The 14,462-nt window shown below is 48.1% G+C and overlaps 1 protein-coding gene and 1 pseudogene across 3 annotated transcripts; both read left to right on the forward strand.

Annotated features, from left to right (window-relative positions):
• Positions 1-248: 248 nt before the first annotated feature.
• LOC311594905 (sodium-dependent glucose transporter 1C-like) lies at positions 249-12,456 on the forward strand. Of its 2 annotated transcripts, none has more exons than XM_084777114.1 (4): positions 249-580; positions 7,374-7,542; positions 8,111-8,227; positions 9,779-12,456. In XM_084777114.1, the coding sequence occupies exons 2-4, from the start codon at positions 7,494-7,496 to the stop codon at positions 11,005-11,007; spliced, it is 1,395 nt and encodes a 464-aa protein (XP_084633240.1). In that variant the 5' UTR covers positions 249-580; positions 7,374-7,493; the 3' UTR covers positions 11,008-12,456. The 2 variants fall into 2 exon arrangements, with proteins under 2 accessions (XP_084633240.1, XP_084633239.1); XM_084777113.1 differs by lacking the exon at positions 249-580 and adding an exon at positions 5,536-5,923.
• Positions 3,516-5,419, forward strand: LOC311594908 (lysosomal protective protein-like; annotated as a pseudogene). Its single transcript has one exon. The product of its transcript is annotated as a lysosomal protective protein-like (transcript).
• Positions 12,457-14,462: the final 2,006 nt, after the last annotated feature.

A 14,462-nucleotide genomic window follows, 5' to 3' on the forward strand; every position in this document is an offset into this window, starting at 1 on the left:
TACCTATACTAATGATTTCAAAAGTTTGCTTACTTTCAGAACCCTGTCTTATGACAGGGTTGCAGCTCCTACATCTTTGACCTAGCACGGGGCCAGGAGTCAGCTCAGCTAGTTGTGACTGTAGGAAGTCCGATCCCCAAGGCAACCACATCAACTTCCGGTTGGAAGGACAACGAGAGGGCTCCTTTCCGTAACGTGGTCCGCGCAGGCGCTCTGCGATCCGGAGGGCGGGGCCCAGGCCCCGGCTCCGCACCTGCGCAGTGGGAAGGCTTCGTGCCGGGGGTCAGGCTCGCTCTGCCTGGTCCCGGCGAGGTTGGCGCCGGGGACTCGAGGGCGGGGCCGGGCAGCGCCCTGCACGCCTGAGGCTCAGGTGCACGGAGCGCGGCGGGTAGAGCGCTGTGGAGCTGCCACGCTGGAGTTGGAGCTGGAGTTCCGGGGGCCCGGAGGGCAGCGGCTGCTCTCAGCCGAGCCGGGTACAGAGAATGAGTCCGAAGCTGTGGCCTCCCGGCTGGAAAGCCGTGCCCAGAGCGTGCTGCGCTGGTTCACCACCGTGGTGCTGTGTGCCGCCTTCCTGGGGCTGGTGAGAGCAGGCATCCTGCAGGGAACGTGGTCCCCTTAGTGCCCTGCGCAATGTGTGACCCTTGGTGTATTGGATAACCCGCTTGGGTCTCAGTTTTGTCATCTGGAAAAATGGGCATAGCTAATCGTGTATAATATGGTTTTCAACATGAGCAAATCAAGTTTCCTGGGGGGCGAGTGTGTGAGTGTGTGTGTGTGTGTGTGTGTGTGTGTGTGTGTGTGTGTGTGTGTGTGTAACCGGGATCCTGGGCCTTTTCCTCCTCCCCTTCAACCACTCACTGAAGTTCCAAACTGATCCCAAAAACTGCTTTGGGGGATTGCCTCCAACTAGGGGCCTGACTAAACCCAGACAACTGCTTTATTTTGCAGATGGAAAAAATAGGCCCAGAGAAGAAAGTGGCTTTTCCGGTTAAATGATAGCATCAAGGACATGTTTCTTACCCTGCTTGCAGTCCTGTTTAAATCAAGCCTTCAAATCCTCACTCAAATGCAAGGACAGAAACAGCTTTTTTTTGTTTGTTTTTTTGGTTTTTTCGAGACAGGGTTCCTCTGTGTAGCCTTGATTATCCTGGACTCACTTTGTAGACCAGGCTGGCCTCAAACTCGCAGCGATGCTCCTGCCTCTGCCTCCCAAGTGCTGGGATTAAAGACATGTTTCCCTGTGTAACTCCTACTGCTGACGTGGAACTTCTCTGGGTAGACCATATTAGCCGCTGACCCACTGGCCCACCTCTGGCTCCCTACACATGATAATAATGATGATTGAAGACAGGGTCTCATTATGTAGCCCTTGGCTAGCCTGGAACTCATTGTGTAGATCAGGATGGCCCCAATTTCTTTTTCCTTCTCTTCTCCTCTTCTCTTGTCGGTTCTCTTACCCGCTCCCTCCTTTTTCTTTCTTTCTTTTTGGTTGTTTTCTAGTCAGGGCTTCTCTGTAGCCTTGGGCTGCTCTGGACTCACTTTGCAGACCACGCTGGCCTCGAACTCCTGCCTCTGCCACCCGGAGTGCTTGGATTGCAGGCCCTGCTGGCCTCGAATTCCATAGAGATCCATTCGCCTGCCTCTGCCTCTTGAGTGCTGGGATTAAAGCTGCGAACCGCTGGCCAAACTTGCCAGTTTTTGACTCAAGTGTTATGAGGGCTGAACATTTGATGAGAGTCACTTCTCTCAAAGTCTCAGTGTCTTAAAACTATTTTGATGGTTGTTGCTGCTTGGGCAGGGAACGTACTCTTGGTTTGGAGCACGATTGGTTTATTTTTATTTTTGTTTGTTTTTTAACCACATGCTGGGATTGCCCGAAGGCTTTCACTGAGCTGGATCCTCAGGCCGGCCACACTCAGTGGTTCTCAAAATTCAAATGACTTAGAAACATTTTCCTCTTAAGATTTTTAGGAATTTCACATGAAATGGAGGGCCTTAGTTCTTGCTAGTACGTTGTGTAACGTCTTATTGTTAAAGATCATTCTGTCCGTGTTATAGTTGATTAGCTAAGAAAGAATTACAGTCCAGTTTTTTCCTGATAGTTTTGGAATTTGAGGAAAGCTATAGCTATAGGTACGTTCAAATGGTTTATTGTCAGCATTAGATATGGATCTATGCATATACAATTAAAGGAACAACTCCATCTGTGCTAGAAATATTGGCATCTAAATGTAAAAATGATCAGAATTTGGTACTTGGAAATTTAAATTTTTACTAATTTCTATATTATTTATGCATATGGAATTTTTGAAATTGTAAGTATATGTTTTGAAGATAGTTTTTTTACATTTTTTTTTAATTTTAGGCAGACGGTGTGTGTAGAGGCCAAAGCTGTTTTGCTCAGTTGCTTTCCACCTTAGTCTTTGATGGGGTCTCTCAGTGAGCCAGAAGCTCAGCATTTCAGCCAGTAACTGGCCCGTGAGCCCCAGCAATCTGTTTCCTGGTTCTTAAGTGCTGGGATCCTAGGCATGCTTGAGTTAATCTGGAAGGAGGGAACCTCAGTTGAGAAAACGTCTCCACAAGATCCAGCTATAAGGCATTTTCTTGATTAGCAATTAATGTGGGAAGGCCCAGTGCATTGTGGGTGGCTCCATCCCAGGGCTGGTGGTCCTGGGTTCTGTAAGAAAGCAGGCTGAGCAAGCCGTGAAGTCAGCAGCACCCCTCCATGGCCTCTGAATCAGCTCCTGCCTTTAGCTTCCTGCCTTGTTTGAGTTCCTGTCCCATCTTCCTTCAGTGATGATGGACTACAATGTGGCAGTGTAAGCCAAATAAAGCCTTCCCTCCCCTAGCTTGCTTTTTGGTCAGGTGTTTCACTGTAGCAATGGAAACTCCAACTAAGACAAGTTGGTACCAGGATAGTGGGGTATTGCTGTGACAGCCCTGACCGTGTTGTTTGGGAAGATTGTGGGAGGACTTAGGAACTTTGGGTTAGGAAAGTCATTTGAGAGCTCCCTGGCTGCTCTTGCAGGAGCTTGCCAGATAAGAATGTTGACCTGCATGTCAGAAGAGGGCACCAGATCTCAGGATAGATGGTTGTGAGCCACCATGTGGTTGCTGGGAATTGAACTTAGGACCTTTGGAATAGCAACCAGTGCTCTTAACCTCTGAGCCATATTTCCAGCACTCAGGAGGCAGAGGCAGGCGGATCGCTGTGAGTTCGAGGCCAGCCTGGTCTGCAAAGTGACTCCAGGACAGCTAAGGCTAACACAGAGAGACCTTGTCTCAAAAAAAAAAAAAAAAAAATGTTGAGAGCCGGGGCTGGAGACATGGCTCAGTGACTAAGAGCACTGGCTGTTCTTGCAGAGGGATCCTGCCTTCAGTTCCCAGCACCCACATGGCAGCTTACAACTGTCTATAATGGAATCTGATGCCCTCTTCTGGTGTGCAGGTGTGTATGCAGACAAAGCACCCACTGCAGTGAGAGCAGGGCAGACAATGCAAGCCTGGCTTGAGGAGCTTCAGAGGGAAAGCGAAGACTCTCCCAGGCCGTTGGAGATAAGAATCCATGCTTCTAGTTTGCTGAAGAGTTGGCTGTGATTAACAAGATACCAGAGCGTTCCACAGTCGCCTCCTGGAGAGAGAGCAAGGACGGAAGGAAGAAGAGGTCTGTGGAGTCACAGAAAAACCCAAAGAACAGCCCGGTAGTGCTTGGCTCGATGGGGGGTCCTGGCTGCAGCTCCCTAGATGGGTTTCTTACAGAGCATGGCCCCTCTCTGGTCCAGGGAGAATGTGTCACTCTGGAATACAGCCCCTGCTCTTGGAACCCGATTGCCAACGTGCTGTGTAATTGAGTCCCCAGCCGGGGTGGGCTTCTCCTACTCTGGTGACAAGATGTATGTGATGGATGGCACAGAGGCAGCTCAGAACAATTACGAGGTGCTTAAAGATTTCTTCCGCCGCTTTCCGGAGTACAAGGACGAGAAACTTTTCCTGACAGAAAAGATGTGTGCTGGCATCTACATCCCCACCTTGGCTGTACTGGTCATGCAGGACCCCAGCATGAACCTTCAGGGGCTGGCTGTGGGCAGTGGCCTCCTCTGAGCACAATGACAACTCGCTGGTCTATTTTGCCTAGTACCATGGTCTTCTGGGGAACAGGCTTTGGACTTTGCTCCAGACCCACTGCTGCTCTCAAAACAAGTGTAACTTCCATGACAGCAAAGACCCAGAATGCATAAACCATCTCCTGGAAGTGTCTCGAATTGTGGGCAGTTCTGGTCTCAACATATACAGTCTCTACGCCCCATGTGCTGGTGGGGTGCCTGGCAGTGATAGGGATGAGGACACATTTGTGGTCCAGGATTTTGGCAACCTCTTCACTCGCCTGCCACTCAAGCGAAAATTCCATCAGATACTGCTGCGTTCTGGGGACAAAGTATAAATGGCTCCTCCCTGCACCAACACCACAGCCCCTTTCACCTACCTCAACAGCCCGTATGTTCAGGAGGCCCTCCACATCCCCGTGGAGCGGCCCCGCTGCAACATGTGCAGCATCATGGTGAACTTAACGTACGGCTGTCCTCTACCAAAGCATGAATTCAGCTCCCAGGACCTGAAACTGCGCAGCTTGCGATGTGGCTGTGGCCAGCAACTTCATGGGGAACGAGTGGTTTGTGGATTCCTTCACCCAAGAGATGAAGGGGGCAGCGTCGGCCCTGGCTAGTGGACTATGGGGAGAGTGGAGAGCAGGGAGCCGGCTTTGTGAAGGACTTCTCCCACATTACCTTTCTCACCATGGGGGGGGGGTGCGCGCCGGACACGTGGTCCCCATGGACAGGCCCGGAGCTGCCTTCACCATGTTCTCATTTCCTGAGCAAGGAGCCTTACTGATACGGGAGGAGACCCATAGAAGTCCTCAGCGTGTGGTCCAGCCCCTCCCAGCCTCTCTCCATGGAGAGAGGCCCTCCTTTATGCAAAATGCCCCTGTCGGGGCAATTCCTGCTCTAAATCTGCCCGGTCTTCCCACAGCCCTGTCCGCCCCAGCCTTTTGGCTTCGCAGAGGCAGCCCAGGTGCAAATGATTACTTTGTTGCCACCACAGTAGGGTGGCCTGACCTGCTTAAAATGCTCCACCCCAGGGCCCCAACAGAGCTCTAGGGCAGCCTACGGAGAGGGGTGGATGGGTTGCGATTGATAGTTGACTGATTATGAAATTAAATTGGGTATAGCTTACAAAACAAAACAAAACAAAAATACCAAGATACCAGAACTACTAAGGTGAAACCTTTGCCTTGCTGGAGTAATAGATACATTAAGATTAAGAGACCGGCTGGGGGTGGTGGTGCATGCCTTTAGTCCCAGCACTCGGGAGGCAGAGGCAGGTGGATCACTGTGAGTTCGAGGCCAGCCTGGTCTACAAAGCAAGTCCAGGACAGCCAAGGCTACACAGAGAGACCCTGTCTCGAAAAACCAAAAAAAAAAAAAAAAAAAAAAAAAAGATTTAAGAGACCAGCATCATTGAGGTGAAGTTTTCTGCAAAGTGTTTCCTCAGGGTCAGCACACAGAAGCTGTGGTCCAGAATTGGCCAAGGTTTTCCCTCATGTTGGCAGCCGACCTTGGTATTATTACTAAGAGTCACCAGGTGGTACTGTATTTGAAGGCATGAAGGGGTCATGGAGAGCAGCCGAGGCTAGCTCTGCGTTAAGCCAGGCCTCCATTGTTTGTGAAGAGAGCCCAGGAGAAGCTATTAGTGAAAGTGCAGCTCAGTTGCTGCAGAAGAGCCCAGCATTTTGGGAATGTCATGGGATGGCCATCCAGATGAGCAAGTTTAAGTGGCGCTATCCTGAGCCTAGAAGACAGTCTGTGTACTGCAGAGGGTAGAGCCAGAGAAATGACCCTAGCCCTTTGGAGGAGCTCAGAAGATTGTGAGTGAAACACAGACAGTTGCACACTGAATTATTTACCCTTTTGGAGTTTGGTTTTGCTTTTTCAGATCGTGACTGTGCCCTGGTTCTTCCCTGCTGGTGTTTAAAAAAAAAAAAGTAGTTTTTTTTGTGTGTTTTACAGGTATCCACAGTTGAGAGACTGAATTTTTAAAGGGGTTTTAGGTTTTAAAAGAGACTTTGGATTTTTTTTAAAGAGACTGAATTTTAAAATATTTGAATACGTAAAGACTGTGGAGCCTTTGAAGTTTGTAAATGTTTTATATTGTGAGGTTGATGTTAATGTGTGCTCCTGGGGATGAACAAGACAGGAAAGGTTGTGTCTTAACAGTGATATGTTCGGGGTCGCTTGTCCTGGCTAGTTTTATGTCAGCTTGAGAGATGCTAAAATCATCTCAGAGGAGGGAACCTCAACTGAGAAAATACCTCCATAAGATCTAGCTATAGGGCATTTTCTTACTTAGTGATTGACAGGGGAGGGCCCAGCCCATGGTGGGTGGAGCCAGCGGTGGGCTGGTGGTCCTGGGTTCTATAAGAAAGCAGGCTGAGCAAGCCATGGGGAGCAAGCCAGTGAGCAGCACCCCTCCATGGCCTCTGCATCAGCTCCTGCCTCCAGATGCCTGTCTTTCCCCAACTTCCTTCAGTGATGGACTACAAATAAACCCTTTCCTCCCTAACTTGCTCTTTGGTCACGGTGTTTCACTGCAGCAGTAGAAACCTTAACCAAGACACTGTCCTTTTTATGTGAGTGCTAGGGCTCCAAACCCAGATCCTCGTGTTTGTGCAGGCACTGACAGAACCATCTCCCTAGCCCCTAGTCTGGTATAGATTAACTGTTAATATGGAATGCTCTTTTAAGGTATTGTTCAATACTAAACAGTTGAAACAAAAGGAAAAAATTGCATTGCAAATTGTGTGTGTTGGAATGTATGGGTAGTACCAACATTTGGAAGGCGAAGACCAGACAATTATGAGTTAGAGGCCACCCTGTGCTACATAGCAAGTTTGAGTTTCCAAAACAAAGAAGAAACTTTTAAAAAAGAAAAAAATATTAAGGCTTGTAACTAAAAGGCCACTGGGAAGTCTATGGCTCTATTGCTAATAATGTATATTTTCGTGTGTGTGTGTGTGTGTGTGTGTGTGTGTGTGTGTGTGTTTCAAGACAGGGTTTCTCTGTGTAGCCCTGGCTGTCCTGGACTTGCTTTGTAGACCAGGCCGGCCTTGAACTCACAGAGATCCACCTGCCTCTGCCTCCCAAGTGCTAGGACTACAGGCGTGGGCCACCACTGCCCAGCTCTGTATATGTTTTCTTAGGTTTGACTTGATGTAGTCCTCAGTCCCTTATGGGAGATTGTCATCTTCCACCTGTGGATTTGTTCTCTTGGGCAGCATTCCAGCAATGAGTAAAAACCTCTCTCCTTTTTAACTGTAGGGGCTGAGCGTTGCCATACTGGGACCTACCTTTCCAGACTTGGCAAGGAATGTGAACCGAAACATCAGCAGCCTGTCTCTGATTTTTGTGGGCCGAGCCTCAGGGTATTTGTGTGGCTCTATGATTGGAGGAATTCTTTTTGGCTGTATAAATCATTTTTTACTTTTGGGTAAGTAAACATTGCTCTTTACTTCTTTGTTTCTGTCAGCAAATTTATAGCCTGGCTCTAAATATAGAAAATTGTTGATGACTCAGATGGGCAGTGTGCTGGCATCTGCCCTGGCAGCTGGAGGGAGTCAGTATTGATCCCCCTGGAAACTTGATTGGCCCTTGGGAGTATTGGCAACCCTGAGCAACGCTGACCTTTCGAGGCACATTCGCTGCTTGAGCGCTGATTAACCACAAAGCTCTGCTTATCTGGGGTGGGGCTGGGCTTTTGGGGCCATGGGAATCAGAAAGAGTTCCTGGAACCTGGCCTGGCTCGGTGGACTTGGCCTTGAAGATGAAGGGACAGGGTAGGGAAGGTGTTACAGGCTGCACTTGTGTCCTGCTGCCCTTGTCAGAGTTGAGCATAGACTGATCCTCTTGGATCCTGACCCTGGGAAAGAGGGCAGAACTGTTAGCATGCTGTTTTTAATAAAGTGGAAGGGAGAATATTTTATTGCTGATGAATAAGTAAATATTTTGTTACCAAAGTAGAGCTGTGTTTTAGCTGACTTCTTACTGTTTCTCCTCAGGGATGTCGCTTTCTGCCACCACAGTGGGTCTTTATCTTATGCCGTTCTGCAGGACAGCAGCCTTACTGATAGTCATGATGTCCGTCTTCGGCATTTCTATGGGCATTCTGGATACAGGTTAGTGAATCCCTTATTGTGACCTGTGCTATTTGGGACAGCAGATGACATTACACTTATCACTGGAATGCCAGACTGGGACCTCACACCTAGTCAGAATCTTTTCCTAGCGGCCACTCTTCTTGTCAATCAGGCCATCCATTTCTCAGCATTTGCCTATGAGGTAAACATAAAGTGTGTTTCTCTATGAGTGAGAGGTGCTTTAGAGTATCCAAACACAGAAAAATTCCCTTTCCATGAGTAGATATAGAACAGACATGTTTCCCTTTTTGGATAGAATCTAGTCATTTTACTATAAGAATCCATAATGAGCCGGGCGTGGTGGTGCACACCTTTAATCCCAGCACTCGGGAGGCAGAGGCAGGTGTGTCTCTGTGAGTTCGAGGCCAGCCTGGACTACCAAGTGAGTTCAGGAGAGCCAGAGCTGTTGCACAGAGAAACCCTATCTCGAAAAACAAAACAAAACAAAAAAAACAAAAAAAACAAAAAAAAAAAAAAAGAAGAGGAGGAGGAGGGAAAAGAAGAAGAAGAAGAAGAAGAAGAAGAAGAAGAAGAAGAAGAAGAATCATCATCATCATCCATAATGACTTGGGAGAACAAAACAAGTACTGAGTGTGGATGCTGAGGAGCAGATGTACCTTCCAGCTTAGAAGCCTTTGCCGCTCGTGTCTTACTTTTCTCTTCTGAAAAGTTGCTGTTCTCCAGAAGACCTTCTTCACAAAGTAACGAGATGTTTTTTACCTCCAGCTATAGCGTTCTGTCCCTTCCTCCTGCTCTCATGTTGTCTGGTAGATTTGGAAATATTTTATACAACATGCCTCCTTTGGCTGTAAAATTATAGAGTGGGAATGTATGCTTATCTGAAAGTTAAAAAGAGAGCCAAAGATTTGATGCTTCTGGCCGTCTCCTCAGGCTCCTCAGCAGCATAGTGCAGAGTCTGACCACTGTGTTTGGGGCTGTAATGGACATCAAGATCCTGGGGCTGACTTCATGACAGTGACTACTGGGTGGCAGAAGGCAAAGCTTTAGTGATTTGGCCACTATCTGATGATAAACTCGACCCCCCCTGTAAGTAGATAGGCATATGAGTGTATTTCCAAGTGTGGTGTTAGCACATTTTATGAAACGCGCTTGCTAATGTGCCTTCCTCTGTTGGGTAATAGCCTACCAGCTTGTAGATTCTGTGTGTTAAGAAGAGATGCTGTAGCTGGGTAGGGAAGTGCATGCCTCTAATCCCAGCACTTGGGAGACAGAGGCAGGCGGATCTCTGAGTTCAAGGCCACCCTGGTCTACAAAGAGAGTTCCAAGACAGCCAGGACTGCAAGAGAAACCCTGTCTAAAAAACAAAACAAAACAAAAACAAAACCAAGAAAAAAAAAAAAGCTGTTGTGATGCAGTCTACTGGCGACAGTGGATTGGAGCTGCCTAAATGCAGTCTCTGTATCTCCATATTGGTTCTGTGTGGTACCAACTTCCCTTCTTTTTTTTCTCATAGCAATGTGCTGTTCTTACTAAATGGTTGTTGATTTAAATAATTTCTTTAACTGGTAGGTGGGAACGTCCTCATCTTGGACCTCTGGGGGGACAAAGGAGCCCCCCACATGCAGGCCTTGCACTTCAGTTTCGCCTTGGGTGCCTTTCTGGCTCCCTTGCTGGCTAAATTGGCCTGGGGTACAGCAGCAGCTGCTCAGAACCACACAGAGTCCGACTTTGAGCCTCCAATGCTGAACCGATCCTCTGAAGCCGACACAGGCTCTCTGTTCGCAGTTCCCGATGACATGAACCTGCTGTGGACCTATGCCTCCATCGGCACCTACGTTTTAGTCATTTCTGTCTTTCTATTTGGTTTATTTTGTAAGAAGCGTTCAAAGCAAGAAAAATCCACAGGCTCTGCGCAGGGAGCTCGAAGGGCTAAATACCACAGGGCCCTGCTCTGCCTCCTCTCCCTCTTCTTCTTCTTCTATGTGGGAGCCGAGGTGACCTATGGCTCTTACGTTTTCTCCTTCGCCACCACCCATGTTGGCATGGAAGAAAGCGAGGCAGCTGGCTTGAACTCTGCCTTCTGGGGGACCTTTGCAGCCTGCAGGGGTCTGGCCATCTTCTTTGCAACACTCTTACAGCCTGGAACCATGATTGTGTTGAGCAACATTGGCAGTCTGACCTCATCTTTATTTCTGGTGCTTTTTGACAAGAGCCGTCTTTGTCTCTGGATTGCAACTTCCGTGTATGGAGCCTCAATGGCAGCCACATTTCCCAGTGGCATTTCCTGGGTCGAGCAGTACACCAGCATAAGTGGAAAAGCTGCAGCGTTCTTCGTGATTGGTGCTTCTCTGGGAGAAATGGCCATTCCTGCAGTGATCGGAATTCTTCAGGGACACTACCCAGATCTGCCAGTAGTTCTGTACACGGGCCTGGGGTCAGCCATCTTCACTGCTGTTTTATTTCCTGTGATGTATAAGTTGGCCACCTTACCCCTGGAACGCCAGCGCAGAGGAAGAAGAAAGAGTGAGGACCAGAGAGCCTTGCTTTCCAGCGCTGAACTAAACGACTGTGAAGAGGAGAATGAGGAGGAAGATGCAGAAAAGTGGAACGAAATGGATTTTGAGGTGGTTGAAATGAGCGACCCGGCGCTGGAGTCCGCAGGGGAGACACCTGGAGATGTGGTGGGGCGCACGGCCGAGGGCTCCCACCAGCTCCCCTCAAATGTGCTGCTGGGTTTTGAGTCCTTCTCAGCCGGTAGCAGCAATTCTCTTGTGACCCACCAGGACAAAAGGGACTGACACTGGGCGAGGATGAAATCCCGAGTCACCTCCACTCCCGGCGGCGGCGACACCAGTCAGAACAGAGCTTTGGCAGACTCTCCACATGCTGTGGCAGTTGAGACTTGTGTCTGTTTACAGGAAGTGTTGGAATTATTTGAAGTGTTCTAGAATCCCCAGAGTCTTCTGTAAGGTACCGTTGGTTCTTGTACCGTAGGATCTTGTTAGGAGACTGTTGTGTGGTCTCCGCCTTACAGAAGGCGCTCGTGGGTAAAGCGCTGGGTAGTGCGCCCATAGGTCAACACTGTGGGGAAGGCAAGCAGGTGAGCACGCGCCCACGGTCGGCCAGAGGCTCACAGAGGACAGTCATGGCAAAGAGCGTCTTTGGAAATGCAAAGAGACTTTGCCTAGTTTTACCCTCTGTGTAGGGTTTAACTGAAAAATACTGCTGACAGGTTTTTTTTTTTTTATTCCGCTAACACATAGGCTATCGTTTCTAGATCAAGATCTTGCTCCCTCCCTGACTGATTTGTTTGGTCTCCTGTGGGTCTAGAAATGCAGATGAGATTATTTCCAGCTTTTAGGGCTTGGTTTCGTTTTGTTTCTTGAGTCCTTATTTTATAGTCCAGGCTAGCCTGGAATTCACTGAATAGCCCAGGTTGGCCTCTTAACTGACCGTACTGGTTCTGCCTCCTGAGCTTTATACTAGAGGCATGTGCCACCATGCACGGTGAGACGTGTGAGTTTTAAAGTTGTAAAACAGTTTTTGCTAAAATAGTCCGTTCATTTCATATGTAACGTGAAAGAAGATGGTAGGGATGGATAGTCAAGGCTACACAGAGAAACCTTGTCTGGAAAAACCACAAAGAAAGAAAGTAAGAAAGAAAGAAAGAGAGAGAAAGAAAGAGAAAGAAAAGAAAAGAAAATGATAGGTGGGTCTCTGAGCGTGCTACAGCTTGTGGGGTCCTGCAGTTTGACAGGCGTGGTGTTCGGTAGCTTTCGCCGATCTAAGGCACACCCCTCTCCTTATTCTCAAGGGCCACTGTTTTGAATTCTAGTAAATGTTACTATTTCCCACGCATTTAATAAAAAAACAGAAACCATTTCCCCATCACCGTAGCGTGTTCCGTGCAGTACAGCAGCAGCCCATTGCATTATGGCCCTTCTGCCGGCACTTTAAAAAGAGGTTATTTTTATATATTGTTGTCGGTGTTGTGTCAGAGGATTTTATATTACTATTATTTTCCTAGCTTTGACTTTCGTCTAGTGCTGTCGACTTAACACAGGGCAGTGCACTGGCTAGACAAGTGCCCAGGGTCTCATGTTTCAATTATAGAAGTTGTTTTAGAGTTCTGCGCTGCCTCAGTAGCTCAGGCTGTGTCAGGTGGGCGGGGCCTGCCTCAGCAGCATCTGCTGTGTCTGGGTGGGCGGGGCCTGCCTTGGCTGCGCAGGCTGTGTCTAGACCTCGCTGTTTTAGGATTTGACCGTCCCTGGGTTGGGGCATTAATCATGTATGTTCTGTTTACAAATGAGGCCCCATCGTGTTCCGGTGATGGGAGACCCGTGTCCCCTCCAGGACTATTCCACGATTTTGAAGTACCTGGAAACCAAAATAAAGACGAGGTGGTAGCGCGCTGGCCTATGGCTCAGGGATGAGGAATGCTGCCTCACAAGTGTGTGGACAACGAGTCTGGGCCATCCTTTAGTAAATGGCATATCCCTTTCCCCAAGTTTTATGCTGAGTGACAATGAATTCTTATCTGACTTGCAATACGTTTGAAATCTCTTACCAGGTTTTAAGAATTTTCTTTTATTTTCTTTTTGTAAGTGCTTCGTTTTTTTCTTAAGTAAAATGTAATACTTTTCTTTAAAAAAGAAAACAGAAAAAAAGATTAAATTTTTTAAAAAATGTGTGACTGTTCTGTGGTTTCTTTGTATGTGTACCACATAGGTGCCTGGTGTTGGGAGAGCTCTGAAGAGGGGACTCACATCTCCTGGACTGGCGTTGCAGATGCTGTTAGCTACCATGTGGGTGCTGGGAATGGAACCCAGGTCCCCTAAAGAGCAGCCAGTGCTCTTACTGTGGAGCCCTCTCCCCAGCCACATAACACATTCCTTGACTGTTGTCCGTTGGTTTCCTCGATGCCCAGGACCACACTGGTTCAGGCTGCTAACACAGTACTGGGCGGGGCGGGGAAAGTAGCTGGCGGGGAGACTGTGCCTCCTGCGGTGTCTGCTCTCACTAGAGATTGGGACGAGCTTCGCCCCACTTTAGAGAGTTGCCTGAGGTGGTTGGGCATTAGGCGGCTGCAGTTAGTTTGTTGAACACACATTCTACCTTCAACACCTACTTTAGAGGGCAGAAGATGGCATCAGGAAGAGAGAGACATGGCAATATGACCTTGACCTAGAGTCAGGGTGGGTGGTGGCGCATGCCTGTAATCCCAGCACTGGGGAGGCAGAGGCAGGTGGATCTCTGTGAGTTTGAGGCCAGCCTGGTCTACAAAGCGAGTCCAGGACAGCCAAGGCTACACTTGAAAAACAAAAACAAAAACCAAACAACAACAACAACAACAACAAAACAAAAATAAAAACAAAAAAAACTTGAAAATACACATTGGCAATCCTCCAAAACAAAGTGTGAGTAGCCGCGTGAGACCATAGGCACTGTCATAGTGTGAGATGTATTTCTGTAGGGAAGGAAACAATTGAGCTGCGTTAGAAACACTATTCTCAGGTAAGTATCTTCTGGTACACGGTAACCAATGGCCAGGTTTCCTACTGCTGACAAGATCTGTTTACAGCATAGACGTCTCCGCATGGCTTGACTGCATACCGAAGAGAGGGAAGGAAAGGAGCCGAGTCAGAGAGGAGCTCAGCCATAGCTTCCAGGGATGCCTGCTTGCTGGCAGTGCTCCTGTCTCCTGTTGGCTGTCGGCTGCTCACTTCTGTGTGTGTGTGTGTGTGTGTGTGTGTGTGTTGGAGTCTCTCCAGCTGATACTCGGTTCCCCTTACAATGGGGCAGTCTGTGCCAACCTGGGGTTGTGTGGCTTATGATGTACTTACAGGAGCAGCTTCCTGCTACCTTTGCTCTCTTTGGCTACCTTGAAGTAAGTCGCAGGCAAGAGGCTGGAACAGGCTTGAGAAGCTGGAATTCACTGTAGGGAGTGTCTCAGATTCATGTTCCTGCAAGGCAGGCATCTCAAACGGTTAAAGCTATAGCTGAGGTCAACAGTCTCCATTATCATAGGTGCAAAGCGTTCTCTAGAGGAACAGAACTTATAGAATGAATGGAGATATATAATAAGTAATAAATATAGAATGCATGTATAATAGAATGTATAATTAATGATAAATACAGAATGAGTATAGAGAAAGTTATTAGATAATAAATCATATGCATATATGCATGCATGTGTGTATGACTTATTAGAATTGCTTACAGACTGTGGTCCAGCTAGTCCAAGAATCCAGTA

This window comes from Acomys minous, assembly GCF_964271855.1.
Source record: "Acomys minous genome assembly, chromosome: 3".
In the NCBI taxonomy this organism is placed as follows: Eukaryota; Metazoa; Chordata; class Mammalia; order Rodentia; family Muridae; genus Acomys; species Acomys minous.